This window comes from Acanthaster planci, linkage group LG01, assembly GCF_054643075.1.
Source record: "Acanthaster planci isolate LZ-2023a linkage group LG01, COTS_SCS, whole genome shotgun sequence".
NCBI classification, from domain to species: Eukaryota; Metazoa; Echinodermata; class Asteroidea; order Valvatida; family Acanthasteridae; genus Acanthaster; species Acanthaster planci.
Genome location: NC_141777.1, coordinates 33,259,861 through 33,277,025, shown reverse-complemented (window position 1 = coordinate 33,277,025; position 17,165 = coordinate 33,259,861). Strand labels below are relative to the sequence as shown.

The 17,165-nt window shown below is 40.2% G+C and overlaps 1 protein-coding gene across 8 annotated transcripts in view; it reads left to right on the top strand.

The window, feature by feature from the left end:
* The window catches only part of LOC110986312 (osmosensitive cation channel TMEM63C-like), a 58,382-nt gene that overhangs the window by 20,509 nt on the left and 20,708 nt on the right, over positions 1-17,165 (top strand). For 6 of the 8 annotated variants that reach the window (XM_022248077.2, XM_022248078.2, XM_022248083.2 and 3 more), the window contains 15 exons: positions 499-607; positions 1,997-2,034; positions 2,618-2,809; positions 3,300-3,411; positions 3,887-3,960; positions 4,188-4,268; positions 5,298-5,421; positions 5,891-6,024; positions 6,594-6,713; positions 7,819-7,877; positions 8,703-8,800; positions 9,646-9,842; positions 11,571-11,633; positions 14,285-14,447; positions 14,914-15,019. In XM_022248077.2, coding sequence (XP_022103769.2) covers positions 499-607; positions 1,997-2,034; positions 2,618-2,809; positions 3,300-3,411; positions 3,887-3,960; positions 4,188-4,268; positions 5,298-5,421; positions 5,891-6,024; positions 6,594-6,713; positions 7,819-7,877; positions 8,703-8,800; positions 9,646-9,842; positions 11,571-11,633; positions 14,285-14,447; positions 14,914-15,019 — 1,670 coding nt within the window. Of the gene's footprint in view, positions 1-498; positions 608-1,996; positions 2,035-2,617; positions 2,810-3,299; positions 3,412-3,886; positions 3,961-4,187; positions 4,269-5,297; positions 5,422-5,890; positions 6,025-6,593; positions 6,714-7,818; positions 7,878-8,702; positions 8,801-9,645; positions 9,843-11,570; positions 11,634-11,718; positions 11,779-14,284; positions 14,448-14,913; positions 15,020-17,165 lie in introns of all 8 variants that reach the window. The other 2 variants (XM_087136152.1, XM_022248080.2) reach the window with 1 other exon arrangement.

The following is a 17,165-nucleotide window of genomic DNA, read 5'->3' as shown; positions in this document are numbered from 1 at the left end:
ATGAAATAGCATGTAAAATCAGAAGTTCGGATCCAGTTGCTACCGTTAGTATTCGCTGCTCATCTCACTTAATCTTTTGTAAGGCTTACACGTCGGTGCCAAAATATGAATGTACATGCAACCAACATTTGAATTAATACTGACACCTGCTCCAAGCCATAGATATGCTGAGAATTGCCAGGATTATTTACTGCAGAATACTCGCATCTACATGTAGGTATTACATGACAAAAATTTCATTTCCTACACTACCTCATGAAATGCTATATCACATCAATTGGAATATACTGAGGTAAACTCTGAAACAACATTCATTGTCACCCGCTTGCATTTTTCAATGGACCATATTGTCATTCTCAGCTGATTTGGTCAAGTGTATTGACACATCCATGTAATTCATCAATGAGAACATGACCGACAAAAGGGTGGTATTCAGAAGATTACATTCATCTCCCAGAATTCTCTGACCATGTTAATAATTGTTTCCCCTACGCGCAGATGGACCAGCATGTTTTATGGTGACCATAGCAAAGACAGCAAACCGCCTATCAATGCCGATGGCGAGACAACATCAGGGCAGGTGGAAGAACCACACAACAAAGCACCGGTATAGTGGAATTCAGCAACCCAAATTAGAAACCATTACTGCAGTGGCATAATGCTCATGGACAGGTGTTACTTATGTGCAAGTTGCACGCCCTTCAACCAATAGGGTGTCATAATATGTGTCAAGCTGAACAGTGCGCATGTGAGTTTGTTGCCACCACAGTTATGGTATCTCCTTGTATTCATCTATTGATGTTATAGTCTGTTCCTAGTATTAAGGACCAAGAATCCACTCTGACTACAAGCAGGTGGGATGGATTTCAGTTTGGCTTGCATGCAAAAATTGTATATTTCAACAGAAATGGGTCACGCTTTCTTGGTGTGTCCTGCACCGTACGAGCATGAACCTGTGCACTCGTGGTATTTTTCCACCAAAGGAGTGTTGCTCCTGTAAACAGGCCACTGGTTGGCTCCCACAGAGTGGATCATTGGCTGTGGTACTGGACCAAGTTCCAGCTCTAAAAACGGAAATGCAATGAAGTTGGAAGAATGGGCAGAGGATTGTCCCAGTCACAGATATGGTGTGTTTAGGGGGAGGGCAAAGTACTAGACAGCAGCCAATAAGCCATTTGCGAGTTAAATTTGAATAGAATCCGGTACACTGAGTTATCTTATTGCACATAAACATAACAATTTGAATTCCCCAGACTAAAGACAATGTTGCTATACCTCGTGATTCAGGGCAAGCTTTTGCATAGCGACCGCCATCTCTGGAATGGACTGGTTCCTTTGTGCCCTTCTTTCCCATTGAGAACAGTGTATTGTTGCAAGGCGTCTCTTATGTAACTAAGCAAAAGCTTGCCCCGAATCATGAGGTATAGCAACAGTTTTTTCTTTTCCCCATTGTTTTTTTCACCTTTTTTTTTTTTTTCTGTGTGATACTCATGGGCGTGTCCAGTTGTAGACATGGCAGCAAATCCTGGGAAGATTCTCTGGGGAAACCCATAGAATCGGGGCCCACTTTGATAGAGCTTCCACGCCTCAGAATCAAAAGCTCTCGTTGTGCCAAGTCGCTTTTGGACTGGTTGGTCAAGCCAGATGTTTTACATCAAATCAGCAACTTAATGTGCTGATGAACAGCATTGTGAAATGCCACGGATAGGCCAGGCATACATAGAGTTCTACTGTGCCCACCCACAGAAGGGATTATGCATTATCTGTTCTGCTCTAATATCTTTGTAATGTGAGAACTGATGAGATGACAGCAAAGCTTGACTTTGTTACATTTAATATTTGGTAAGAATTATTAATAATTAGAACTGATCTACTTCTCTGTGTAAATGTAACCAGAGAACTGGGAAAACGTGAAGTTAATATCAAAGCGATGTGATATAATTTATATCCTGGCACTGCTAAATGATAGCCTGGACCCTTTTCTTTTCTCTTTTAGGGTTTTCTTGACTGGCTTCCGGCTATGTTCAAAATCAAGTAAGTAATGGCTTCACATGTTAGTTCCATCCAAAAAATTATTCATTGACTTTGAAGGGCTTGGATATTATTTTGGCTGTCCTAGTCTTTTCAAACCAGTTCATGTTAATCAAGTCAGTGATGGACACACTTTTAGTTTTTATATGTATATAAAATCATGTATTTATGTTGTTATTATTATTTCTGGTAATGACACCAAGACTTCCTCAAAAGTGCCCCAGGCTCTGTAGCTAACAAGCCTGAAGAAACCTGTAGAGAGGAGACAGTGAGAAGCAGTTACAGTGTTTGGGAGGAAAACCCCAGAGGAATATTCTGGGTGAAACCTACAGAATCAGGTGGACCAAGCCGGGAATCGGACCCGGACTGCAAAGGTGGAAGGCAAGGATAGAACCACTTCGCCAACCTGAAACAGCTTCAACTTTTTTTATCTTGTTTTCAAGCTTTTTAATATACACAAATGTGACATTCTATGTGCCTGTTGATTCTTGGTTCTGGTGTAAAAATCTGTCGCTGAAAACAATATCAGACTTCATGAAGTTGCATCGCTTTCGTCTTGAATCATTTTCTGTTTCTGTAATAACAGGGACGAGGACATCAGGTTGAAATCTGGTGTGGATGCAGTGCAGTATCTGCAGTTTCAACGTTATCTGATCATACTGATCATCATCCTGTGTGTACTGTCCATCGGCGTCATCTTACCTGTCAACTTCAGTGGAAGCCAGGAACTCGGACCAGAGAATTTTGGTCGTACCACCATCAGTAATATACCAACAAAGTGAGTGGAATGTTTCCTTGTTGTTTGTGTGTCCAATAATACAACTTCAGTCGAACCTTGAAAATAAGAGCCTTGCTAATACATGTACATCGTTCAGTATGTAACAAGGAAATGTACGAGGTCCTGATCCGTTCTTCATTCTTGATAGTACAAAGTTCCTGTTACAAAGTTCCTGTTACAAAGTTCCTGTTACAAAGTTCCTGTTACAAAGTTCCTGTTACAATGTAATCTGCAGTGTCTGAGGAACATCTTATTAGTGAAGATCAACTATAACTTTTCCTCAACATCAATGTTAGGATGATACAAGCAAGATAGCCTGAACTATAAAACTCAACTTTACATATCTTGAAGTGTTACATGTATGTCTAGCTTTTGATTGAATTAAAGTCAGTGTGTTAACTCCAGACTGGCATAGCCTACCCAGTTCCAACACCTCGTTGATGAACCTTACTGTTGATTTCTTCCGTACCTTTGTACTTTGTTTTTGCAGTTCAGATAAGCTCTGGGTGCACACCATCTTCTGTATGCTGTTCTTCTTGATAACTGTGGGTGCTATGAGGCACTTTTCCACCCATTTACCGTATAGAGAGGAGACTGATAATGTGAGTATCTTAAACATTGCAAGGGCTCTAACAATAGATGTCTAGAATGTCAGTATGGAGAATGTGACACATGCTTGAAATTGCCAACACGTCCAGATGTTAAAAGCTGTCTCCAGTCTTGAGTTTCAACTGTACTGTTTGGAAGTGGAATTATTAAGTTACTCCCAGATGTATGTGCCATGTATACCTACGGAAACTCTGTCTACATGTGTGTACACTACCTTTAAGCAGGAGGTCTAGTTTATTTATCATGGACATAGAAATATGCATGAACGCAAGTAGACATCGTGGCAGTGGTATCTTTTCCAATAGAAATTTGTGACATTGGATGCATCTGAAGCATGGATATTTTCTGTTGACAGTACAGTTTGCTTCATTTCATGCTCACAAATGAAGCAAAATCACGTTTATACTGTACCTATCTGTTCAAACAATGACCAGCTGTAGAAGTCCCCTGCATTTGCTTTTTCTCCAGATATCCAGTACACTCTTCGTCACTGGCATACCATTGGAGAGGACAGATGCGTCTCTCATAAAGCAGCATTTTCAGTAAGTCTCCCTCGACTGTCCTATACCTGCACTTCTTAAAGCATTCACATGCGTAAAACATGGTCCTAGTTTACATACAAAGAAATATTTCTTCGTGTGTTGACTAGGACCGTGTGTGGACAATTTTTTCCCCGTTTTCCCAGCATGTTTGTTCATGTTTCATGTGTTTTGCTTTGAAGAAATTCATGGTAATGAAAGTCTGTATACTTTGATATTTTGAATAACAGGGAAGCATATCCGGATGTCACTGTCCTGGATGTGCAGTTTGCCTACGACATTGCCAAACTCAAAAAACTGGACTTACAGAGGTAATGGGAACCATGAGAAATGGTGTAGGTATGAGGTACAAATCTGGCTTAGAAAAACTAGTTGGTTGCATCACCCACCTTATGGGTTTCTGTCAAGAAACCTATTCATGTGTATGTACTGGTAAGCATATTGATGTGTTGTGCACACTCTTTCCGATGAAGAAAACACGCAAACTGGTGACTGAACAAGCAACTTTTCATGAGATGCATAGGCACCCAGTGTATGTACCATTTACCATGTACCAGACACATAGACGTAGATTTGACGTTTTGAAAAAGCACCCTTTGTGTTCTTAACTGCCATCTGGCTATCTGTACAGGTATACAGCACATGAACTCATCTCCGGTTAGTATTTCAACAAGCTAATCCCCCATTGTTTTGTACATACACAAAATCCAAAAAGCCTTTGGAGGCAAACCATGTGTTGAACTTAGCTGCACTGCACTGCCTGTCGTGTTAAAATGATTGCTCTCAGGGTGTGCACCAGAGTGTTAAAAATACGAGGTTGTGGTAAGAATCGAAATATAGAGTACCGAAGTGAATACGTCACGCGCACAATTAATGTGTAAAAGGCATTAACGCGAGAACCAGCACGTGAACCAACACGCGCGCGTACTCCATTCGTTTGCACTGCACTTTCTGGTTCACAGTGATGTCACACTTCGGTACTCTATTATGCAGACTGTTGAAATGACTCTTGTGAATCAGTATTTGTTGCATTTGGTCGTCCAAAAGTCTGTCTAAAGGTGGATGCTGTATCTTGTCCTTTTTGGTCAAGATTTTGGCAAAAAAAAAAGGTGCACTCAGTATTCCTGCCGATATTTACACTGTGAAGAGCACCGCTGTGTGGTTTGATTGTTTTATGAACTTTTTATTAGTAAGGTTTATGTTAAAAATTGAATCGTATTTCTTTTATTTTTCTGTGGGTTTATGCTGTGTAACGTACAAATAATTTTTTTTGGGGGGGGGGAATTTTGCCAACACTTGACCCTATCTTGGAACCAAGATTATCTGTTCATTACATGCAGACGTGACGCAAGACTGAACCGACTACATTGTGAGGGCATTTATTCCAAGACAGGTGAAAGACCCAAACTGAGACAAGGCACCTGTGGACAGATCGGCTGCTGTGATTGTTGTGGAGGTCCCAAGGTATCCCAAACAACTTTCAAACGTACATGAAGTGTGCTTTCCTGGCTGTGTACTTTGCTATTTTAAAGCTTGTGAGAAAACCCAAAGAAAATTTAATGCAAAACTCGGTAATGGAGTGGTTGAGTTGCACTAGTATCCTTGAGATCACTTGCTCAGATCTCACCTGAGCCACTTTTTGAAATTTGCCTCACATTCTTGAGAGCCTTCACAGCAAGGAGCATCCTAATGATTCCACGGTGAATGGAAAAACTTGCATTAGTGGTTTTCTTGGTTGCCTTCGTTCCCTTTAATTCTTCCCTTTTCCCTCCTTATGACATCCAAATTGTCAAAGTACTGAAATTGAAAACCAAGTGTTCCTTGCAAAGTCTTAATCTTCATCCAATATCCAATATTTTTCTCCCATGATCCAAATATCCATTTAGCTATCCTCCACAGGGCCGTATCATTAACAACTCTTTATTTTCCCCAGGTGGATGCCATCGATTACTATAGCAACCGTGAGGAGGACCTAACAAGGCAAGTCATGGAGGAGAAGGGTCATGCCCTTAAGAGCAACCTGGGCATGGCGTTCGTTACAGTTCAAAATGAGCTCATGGCTGGCAGGTAAATATTTCCACTGTTATTCTTGAACTTTCTATTCATATTGTTGTTGCAGTCCTAAGACAGCCTGCATATTTTCTCAGTTGTTGTGGTTTTGGTATTGCTTTACGTATTGTATGTTTCAGTAGGTTTAGCAAGTTTCACTCCTCAGGTGTCATGTCTCTTCATGTGAACTCGGTGTGATACATGATGCATGACCCGCTCACTTCCCAGAGTTACTGAAGTATACAGCACATACATGCACTTGCTCCGGAAGATATATAGAACTTACCACATATATTTGTAGTTATTCAAGGCATTCATAAACAACGTGATCTCATGCCACTATCACAAAACTATATGAATTGGCATAACTTTAATAACTAATAGTTACGTTTGCTCCGTAAGTTACACCATAAACTGTGACACTGTGTGCCTTTGGCCTGTGCATCAAATTATTGAGTACTCCATATGGTCATTTTAGCATGTGGCATAACTTACCCGAAATAAATTCCAAATTGACAATGTTTTGGTCATTTTAGTATGTGGCGTAAGTTGCCCGAAATAAATTTCAAATTTCCTAAATTTTGCAGGATTGTCAACGACTATGCAACACTGAAGACTGGGCCTCCCACAGTATCCAGTGTCAGTAAGCAACTTCATTCCACCGTATGGAGCGTCCACTTTGCCCCCAAGCCTGATGACATTGTCTGGTATGAATAACTTGGTCTTACAGTTACCCTTACAAATAGCCAACCCAAGAAAGAGATGGTGGCAGTCATTTTCAACCGTTAGCTAACAAGTTTGGAATTGATTATCAATTTTGAGTGTTAATAGATATTGCTGCCCTCTGCATAGATTCAACATGGTACATGTACGTAAGGGTGTGTCTTACTCGTTTGTCTGTCGCTGTAGCAAAACATCTTCCTGTTGAAGCCTCTGTCTTGCAGGTGCAGCCATTTTCCATAGTTCCATGTGTGTTACTTCCAGTTGTAGTAAAGTGATGTGGGCACAGGCAAAGTTTCAACTGAATGTGTACAAATGTAGCATTTTGAAAGTGTAGGAGTGCACTTGAGGATGGGCACAAATTTTCTGAGTTGTTTGTCAGGTTTTTTCTTTTGTATTACCAAGGGCATGCTAATGCACAGGTCCACATTGAAGTACATTGTACCTGAATATGCTTCCGGATTAACACTTAATAACAAGTGGTGCTGTTTCGGAGCCCAAGTCCCTGTTATCTAGTGTTCTGGAATATTAGGTGTTGTAATAGGAATTGACCCTAAGTCTCCCGGGGTACTTGGCTAGAAACCCTACCAGACACATTAGACTCCATCGTTTGTCAGAGTGGATTGTCTGCCCAGTGTAGCAAGGTCAACTCTCCTTAAGGCCAAACAGGGTGGGAGCCTATGACTGCCAGTTACCACAAGATCCGACAGTGGCATTGTTCAATGGGACTAGCTCCCATTGTCTCAACATGGCCAGTTTGTTTGGCTGCTGTTGATTGCCAGGTGCATTAAACTGTACCAGACTTTTTCACCTGATGCACTGTGCTGCATTTGGCAGGGTTAGGGTTAAGGAAGGCTGTGTTGACTGAATATTTTGAGTAGGAATATGTTATGGTCATTTTGCTAATACAGCAAACTTTGCATAATACCTGTTTGTTCATATACTCAGTTTCATTTATAATCAAACCCTTAGGTCTCAGAAATGACTTGCTGAGTTTTATAGACTCACTTTTTAAGCTGTTCAGAGTACTCGCATGACTTTAATATCATGCATGATTTGCATTTCATTCTTCACGTTTCCATCCTCCAATAGGGAGAATTTGTCTGTTGGACCATTGCTGTGGTGGGGGAGTGTCATCTTCGTCAACATTGGTGAGAAGCCATCCATAGTGTACTTTGCTCATTGATCTTAACCCGCCTGGGTTTTTGGCTAGAAACCCTGCCAGGTGCAAAAGTTTCACTTCATTTGTCAAAGTCTGTTGCTTGCAGAGTGCCTCAGATCCAGCAGGTACATGTACATGTACAGGTGTACATGTAAATTATCGCAGGGCCAAAATGCCCAGTGCAAAAAAGGCACCAGACTGTAACACCTGTTGCTTTTTTACAGCATTTCACAGGTTAGGTTAAGCATCGTTAAACAGTCACCAGACGTATGTTCAAATTTAGCAGCAGAAAACTTCCGTTCTCAAAGTACTGTGTATTCATGACCAAGTGGGATGATTAGTAGGTGGTGAGATAAGAATTGCTCCCACCCCGACCCTCTGCAAATTTTGTCTTGGCAACTTTGCTAAATGCAAGAAAATTGCAAGTACTGTGTGCACTATAAAATGTAAAATGCCAGCCATGGTACATTGCTGCTCCTTCCTGTTTTTTGCTGAATCCTGCAATATACGGAAATTCTTTTGACCACTGTTGCATTTTGCTAGTTGGCAACAGGCAGGGAGACCAATAAGGCATCGACATTCCTTGATTTCCATCTTTGATGTTCCATAGAGAATTTGCTGCCAGTTCGAATTACACATTTCTCTACATGTGACCGTCCAAACATTTTTACTGTGCTAAATATAGTTTGGTCCAGATGGAGACCAGTGTGAAAACCTGTTTACATTACGAAGAGAATGGAAGTTGAGAACAGTCCTGCTATATGTACATAACATGTACATGTATAATCAAAAGCGATTTCATTCTCATCCGCAGCCTTATTTATTCTATTGTTCTTCCTGACAACACCATCTGTCATCATGACTAGTCCCGTTGGAAGCAAAAACATAGAAGAAGCAGTCAAAGATGTTAAGGTGAGCCTCAAGCTAATAGCGTGTCCCAGTACCGTTCTGAGGTGCCTAGTTGAAATTGGGGGGCCGTGGCACAGACAGTCATTCAAAAACTGCACACATGTGTCACTGGTACTGTCACAAGTTTGCGCATGTCGAAGTGGAAAAATAGGATACTTTGTTTCATTTTGTGACACGATTTCCTCTTCATGAAAGAGGTGACGATTTTGTCAAAGCACTGTGTCTTTTGCCTAAAATGGTCCGGCAGAGAATACTGTTGAGTAGAATGGAAGGAGCATCTAATGGGAATGTCCCACAACTGCTAATATAAGTTCTTCGTTAATCGTGTCTGTACTTTGAAGCAGAAGGAAGAATGAAGCATTGGCCAGCTCTTGAGATTGAGATCTCAAAACCTTCTAATGCCATCCTCATACACAGCTTTAGTCCCTGTCTTACCACCTACATGTACATGTGTTTTGTGAACTGAGGTCTGCCGTCCACCTTGTTTACCCATAGACATCTGAGGGAAAAACCTGGACTGAACATATCATAAAACTGTTGTTTTTACATGAAATGCATGTACATGTATCGTAGGCTGACAAAATGCATACATGCAAAACACTCAGAGGGTAAATCAGATTTGCTTGTTCTCTGTAGCTCAGAACCTGTTAATAGTAATATTTCTGACCCTGACCCATCAACGTAAATACCTTAAAATACCAAGAGGAGTATTTACACATGTGGACTTCAGTTTTGCTTCAGGTGCACTGTGAATGGGACCTGACCAGTCCAGATGTTGTGTAGAGGAGATTCAACATGAACTTTTTCAAGTATAATATAAATTTTGCCCTTTCTTTTTGCCTCTTCAGTCTCCCTTCATCTCTCAATTCTTGCCCACCATTCTGTTGTGGACCTTTGCTGCTCTGCTCCCAATCCTGGTCATCTACTCCAGCTACTATTGTGAGTTCCACTGGACCCGTACCAAGCTCAACCACACCATCATGCGCAAGACTTTCATCTTCCTGATACTGATGGTGCTTGTGCTGCCCTCGCTTGGCCTGGCTAGGTGAGTTATCTCTACCACTTTAATGTACGCATATAAATCCGGGATGTGTTAGTATCCTGACATTGTGATTTCATTGTATTTTCCTTGACACAGTTTGCCTTCGATCTTTTTTGGGTTTAAAGGGTTTGACACAGTTCCCTTCGATCTTTTTTGGGTTTAGAGGGTTTGACACAGTTTCCCTTTGATCTGTTTTTGGTTTAGAGGGTTTGACACAGTTTCCCTTTGATCTGTTTTTGGTTTAGAGGGTTTGACACAGTTTCCCTTTGATCTTTTTTTGGTTTAGAGGGTTTGACACAGTTTCCCTTCGATCTGTTTTTGGTTTAGAGGGTTTGACACAGTTTCCCTTTGATCTGTTTTTGTTTTAGAGGGTTTAACACAGTTTCCCTTTGATCTGTTTTTGGTTTAGAGGGTTTGACACAGTTTCCCTTCGATCTGTTTTTGGTTTAGAGGGTTTGACACAGTTTCCTTTTGATCTGTTTTTGGTTAACAATAAAAATGACTGAAACAGCATTTTGAACTGTGACCTGTTTGCCATACTTGTTGTCACTTAACTGAACTGCATCCATACCCAGCTTATGTCAGCCAGGCTTTTTGAAGAGATCTGTGCCAGCACTTACATCAAACCCAGTCACTGGTTATGCCCTCTCTTAGTGATCCCCTGCTGCCATTCATCACAATTCCTTGTATTATGACTTTTGGAGTGATCCTTGGCTATATGGAATTCTGCTCTTTTGACTGGTCTTGTGACTAGTCTTGGGACTGGTTTTGTGTTTGATATCTTGTCTGGTCTTGTCATGGCCTCAGCTACAACACTGGTAGCCTGAGGGTCCACCAGATTTAGCTTTGGGCAAGTTCAATTGACAAATAGTCAACCAATGGTCAATTTTAACTGGTAGCCGATGCATTAAATATGCAGTATATTGGGCATCAGGGGAAACCAATCAGTGGTTAACAAATTGCTGCTGTCAAACTTGCCTTTTATTGTTCACTGTATGTGAAAAATGGCCACCAAGCCTTAAAATCTGGCTGCAAAGTTTAAAACATGGGGTGTTCTATTTACGTCATGGAATATTTTTCTTTACAGCACAGTATCTTGTAGGCTGTTGCTTCAAATTTTATGGCAAACAAGATTTACACGTATCTCATTGTCCTGATGCCCAGAAATTCACTTTACCTGATCTCAAGACATGTGAAGGGGTCCTTGTGTTTATCTTGGACCCCATGGTCTGTCTTCGCCCTGTCCTCCTTCCCGGTATTTTTATTATGACTTCTGACCAAGTTTGATGTTTGAAACTAGGAGAACACCATGTCCCTGTGCTCAGTTCTAGCTTGCCCTCAACACTACACGTTGTCCCATCCCCTGTTTTGTAAATGTCTTCTTTCATGTAGGCCATGTTCTTTCCTGATCTTGTTTGGAATCCTTTCTGTAGCTGTAAACGTGTGTTTCATGTTTTCATTTTGGGTATATGTTTCATCCAGTCAGAAAGGCACTAAATGTGGTATTGGTATGTGGACCATTGAGTAATAATTTTTGAAAGCTCATTTCTCTATTTCCTTGTTAATGATTTCTCGATAGTGTTCTTGTTATTAAAGTTTAGACTCGGATAACAATTGATATTGATGTGTTGTAGACTATGGGGAGTGTTGGTCATTGTAATCAATTGTTATGTACTAATCCCTTCTTTGGTTTTGGTGTCTTGATGTGTGTGTTGACTTTTTAACACCCAGTGCACAAGCATTGTTTGAATACTGGATCCAAGCAAGCACCAAAGATGTATCCATACGTTGGGGGTAAGTCAAAAAAAGTTCCAAATTCCCGTCAAAGTTATGTAACCGTCAGTGTTTTTTGTTTCTCTATCGTCCAACCACAATTCAGTGCCCAGGCTTTGTTTGAATATTGGCTGAACTCTGCTGAACAGATCAAGATGAGATGGGGGTAAGTCGGGGGTAAACAGTGACCCCTTGCTGGGTGCACTTTGACCCCGTGTCATCATTCCGTTCCTGCAAGCTGACACCATTAAATCTCATGCTTTTTAACAGTGTGACCATCTCATCAGTTTTCTTGTGGCACAGCATCTTGAATTCTGATAAAAAGGTTGAATTTGTTGAGCAAAGCCAAGGATAGAGTTGCAACAGTGAGTGGAATGCTGTAAATCTGGACACAAGATGTATGCATGGGCATTGTGGAGTCGGCCATTTTGTGTCCATATTCAATGATGCCCATTGTTGCAGTCCTTTAGTGTTGGCTTTTGCTGTTGTGGCATCTGAAGTACCTTTGACTGAGTTGAGAAAGTGGCGGTCAAGGAATTACTTTTAATGAACTTCTGAAAATTCAGTAAAAATATGCATATAATACATGGACATACATACTCATGATACATGTACCAGTAGGTACAAAAATGTAGAAAACAGTTCAGAGACAGGAGTTTGTACACTGGAAAATGAGTTTTGCTGCCACTTTCTAACTAAGATCACAAGAGGGCACTTCATGGCAATGTCATTCATGGGCGAGTTCGAATGATGGACCATTTGTCAACCACTTGTTGATTTTTCCTGATACTCAGGAAAATCCGCCAGTGGTCAACAGATGTTGTCGCTCGAACTTGCCACAAGATGAACTTTAATTTTGTTCTCTTTTTGAGTTACTAACTTTTTAGGTCTTAGGTTTCTCCTCTGGGAAAGTGTCTCCTGTGGAAACTTATTCTTGTAGACTTCAAACCCTCTAAAGGATAGTCATTCAAAATTTCTCATTACTTTTGGATTGTGAGTTTTTGAGTTTATTCTTGGTTCTTTTCAGGGTATCTCTAAAAATTGGCAAATATGTGGTATTTTATCTTTACCAATAATTGTGCAAATGACTTCTCTTTTAGTCAGGGTGAGAATAAACAGACCCATTCTTCGGTGGTGTTTCCTAAGGCATGGGAATTCCTTTTGTCAGATCAGACAAATTGACACTCTTCAACTTGAAAATCTCTGTCTGATTTTCCCTACAATTTTGATATCTCTCTTGATTTTTGTGATAGTCACCACATTAGAGTAGAATACATCATGCATGATTGTTTAATTTTTCCTTTTAAATTTAACTTCTAAATCAGAAATAACAAGTTGATTCTTCACGGCCCACCTAATGAGAATGCTATATGCAGAGGCAGTAGTTGCCAGCATTTCAACATATATGTAACTCTGATACAACATTGTGGTAGTCAGCAGTTAGACCCTGAAAAGAATCCAAAGTGATTTCCTTATAAATGTAAAACAGACCCATCATGTTCATAATTTTTGTTTCACGTTTTCCTATTTTGCCTTTATTGGGCGCTGCATCACCAGTGTCACTCAGCAGTTGTTTCATTTGAACTCAGCTAGCTCAATATAATTTGCGAACATTCCATCTGACTCCGCATTTGCACTCGTTTGCTCATATCAACTAACTCTGTTGATTCTTAATTAAAGACTTTTATATTGCACTAGCTAGTGAGAGTGGCCATGTTACTTTGTATACTGGTATAATGAATCATTCTTAATGCTGGGGGGATGTGCGGTTATCAAATACATGTTGATAGATCCTGTTGGTTTATAGTAGTATTCGCCTAGCTTTTTGATGCAGACATTCAATACCAGTCATTTCATTAATCCCTGTAGCACGCTCTTCACAGTAACCAAGCATCAGATAATTCAAGCTCATTCTACATGTATCATGTCTCTAAACCTGCTGAGAATTCTTTTCGCTTGGAGTAATAATTTAACCCAAACGCGACAAGCAACTCTTTCATATCAAGCTGTATTGCTTGGTTACAGAAATATGGCAAAATGAAAACTTCATGTAGCAAATCCAGTAGGAACCATTAACGTTAAATGGTTGATTTGTCTCCAGTTGTAAAGCTAAGATGAAATTTTGTTAACAGACTGCAAGTCGTACACGTGTAGATCAGTGCTATATGTCTTTGCCGGTGTATGATGCCCTTAATAGATACATTAACAGAAATGACTTTTTAAAATGCAGTAGAAGTAATCTACTGTTCATGTACCTAATGTGAGTATACTGACATAACTGTATACATGTAAACCCAATACAAGGATGTGCTAGCATTTTTTATGTACATGTATGAGTACATTTTTAAAATTTAAATGATTTCTCTCCTACTAGAAGGATTAACAGTCTTATTCCACACTAGCAGAGTTTTGTTGGACCGTGTGACCATGTAGCACATGTTGTTGAAGGGGGGGTCACATGTACATTTACATGTTTGCAAACCTCTGACATCTTCACACACTAACCTTCGATAGTTGCTTTTAGACGGTGGTAATAAGGTAAACTCACTAGTTGCTTGAGCATTTTTATATACAGCAGCAATATGGACGTGGTTTTGTTTTGGATCTGGGTAGTTGACTGTAGACTTTTCCAGTGACAAACTTGCTGATTTTCTTCCTCCTGATACTGTTAGCTGCATCTTCCTGCCAGAGAATGGCGCTTTCTTTGTCAACTACGTCATCACTTCGGCATTCATCGGGACAGCTCTGGAGCTGATCCGGTTCCCTGAGCTCTTCCTGTACGGCATTACCATGCTGTGGACAAGGTCCAAGGCTGAGAAGATCACCAAGAGAAGTGTAAGGGAGTCAGGATTGCTGTCTTTCCTTCAGGACTAGTGATTGTAATGCCACCAGTAGTTCGGCTAACAAAGTTCATTTGAGCCAAGTATTACTGCAGAGCCATTGGCCTCCTGATTCTGTATCACAACATTCTTGAATCAGGATTTATGGATGCTTTGATCCACCCATAGAACGGACACATCAGAATCTACAAACAGAAAGCTGAGTGTTGTCTCCTGCTAATTATCTTGGCCTCATTATGTAGTTGATTATTTCTTGTGTTAGTTCATGGTACACTCCTTGATATCATGACAGTTTATTCGATAAGTTTGCAGTGTTCTAGTCATAGTTTTACTAGGAATCTTTTTCTGTTTCTGTGCCAAAATGTACAAACACCTAGAAGGTCGTTGATGTAGGATGAATCAATTCCAGTCATTTGTGTTTCTGTTTGTATGATTTCTTTGAATACTTCCATTTGATACAGAGGCTAGCATATGAGTTTCAGTATGGTGTCCAGTACGCCTGGGTCCTCACTACGTTCTCCATTATTCTGGTCTACAGTATCACCTGTCCACTTGTTACACCTGTGGGTAAGTCAGTTTAGTACTTTCCTGTCTTGCTTTTTTTAGGTTACAGGTGATGAACGATAGCCACAGTACACAGGTAAAAATGCCAAATCCAGTATTGGCCTAAAATGACTAATGTTGGTGTCTGGAAAAAAGTGTTGTAGTCCAGAATAGACACTCTGACACCAAGACTTGGTCCTGGTTCCGAGACTGAGACCAAAACTCGCAAAGTCAAGACCAAGACCGCCGAAGACCAAGACCTTAAGTCCAGAATAACATAATTGCAGTAATCAAAATGCACACAAAAAATTCCATTTTATTTAATTTTTATGTATGCTACATTAGCTTTTTCACCAACCCATACAATGCAGGAAAGTTACCTCTTGTTTTCAAGTAGTTTAAATCACATATAATGTATGTACATACACATGGAATGAAATGAGTTGACCTTTGAATTGCAATGAAATTGCAGCTTGTCCAATTGTAACAGTAATAACAATGGATGAGTGTAATGTTATCGATTACAGGCACAAACTTGCCTTATATTGCTTGTCTCAACCTGAGACCAGCAGAAATACTGAGACAGCTATGTGGGTACTGAGACGAAGACTGAGACCAGCAAAGATGGTCTGGAGACCAGTCTCGAGACCAAATGCGAAAAATTATCAGACCAAGTCTTGCAAAGTTTCTTGTTAAAGTTTCTCCTACTGTCTTCATGTATTTTAAATCACATAGACATATACTATATACTATATACATATACTATACACGTATATGACAAAAAACCTTTCTCAAGACATACATGTACATTACTGCTGAAGAAACAAGTAAAGCTAAAACATTTTGGTAACCATGATAGATGCACCTGTCTTTCTGTACTGTTTTTGCCCATTATACCAATAGTTTACCACAGCTTAAATTGGTCACGTCATTATCCCAATAATGTACATGTACCTGTTACTTGCCTAAAAAGTGGCATTGTAAGAATATGCTGACGTTTGAAATGCTCAAAGCTCAGTTGTTTACCGATAAGTTAAATAATTTTTTTTGTCCCTGTATTTGAAAATTAAAATACAGTCAAGAGAAAACAAAAGCACTATTTTATATGAGAGTAGTTTTGGGGTTTTTGTTTGTCATAAATATTTACTGGTAAATATTGTACATGTACATGCACATTGGATAAAATCTCCCTCTCGCAGTTCCTTACCAGTACAAGTAGTTCTGCCTTATTCACTATGAGCATCACCTGACAGCACGTTCATGTGCATGTACATTGTACAGCCAGTGAGGGATTATCACTGGTACAAATATTGCATCTTATATAGGCTTGTCTGTCTCCCCGGGTTGCTGTAATTATCTCCCAGCAATGATTTATCGTGCCCCCGCAATGACCAGAGGGTAATGATGTGTTGGCGCCAGGGTCTTGGCCGGTTGCTAGGATATGTTGCTTCATAGAAGAAATCCCCAGATTATCTCCCGTGTCATCAAGGATGTGTCATCACCGTAAGGAGGTGGTGCGTTCGCGGGACAGCATCTTCAACAAGAACCAAGCATCTCGTGTGTGCTGCATGAGGAATCTGTGATGCCTTGCTTTAAGCTTGCCGCTGATTACGTTAAAACACTCCTAATCAGATTAAATCATAAAAGTCTTTTTTTTTTCTGTGCTGGTAACGACGTGCGCAAAGGAAGCATGTACATTGTAGACATGTGAGATATGTGATAAGGTTATAGTCACAGTGCTAATTGATGTGAAGCAATTTTGTGCCTTTAATAGCCTGCATGCCTGCGTAGAGTATTACATAAACACAAGTTAATCATGACTAATGGAAGGAAAAATGCACTGTTCATTTGGAGGCGTGTAGAGAGTTCAGCTGACCCTCCTTGCATCTCTATCCAGTGCCCAGACTGCACATACATGTATCAGGCATCTAAGATGATTGAGGGTACTTCATAACAACACCTTGCTTGTGTCCCAAATTGATCATAATCAAAACCGAAGTCTTCAGGGTGGTATGGTAGCATTAGCTTTGCTGTCCGTTGCTTTTTTCAGCAGTGGCAATTTAAACAAATTTGAATGTGCACTTTGAAGATAGTGACTGTTTCTTTGTCAGTGAAAATTTTGGAATCGGTTATAGTAGGCGGTACAAAAGTCTCCTGAACTGTTGCAGGT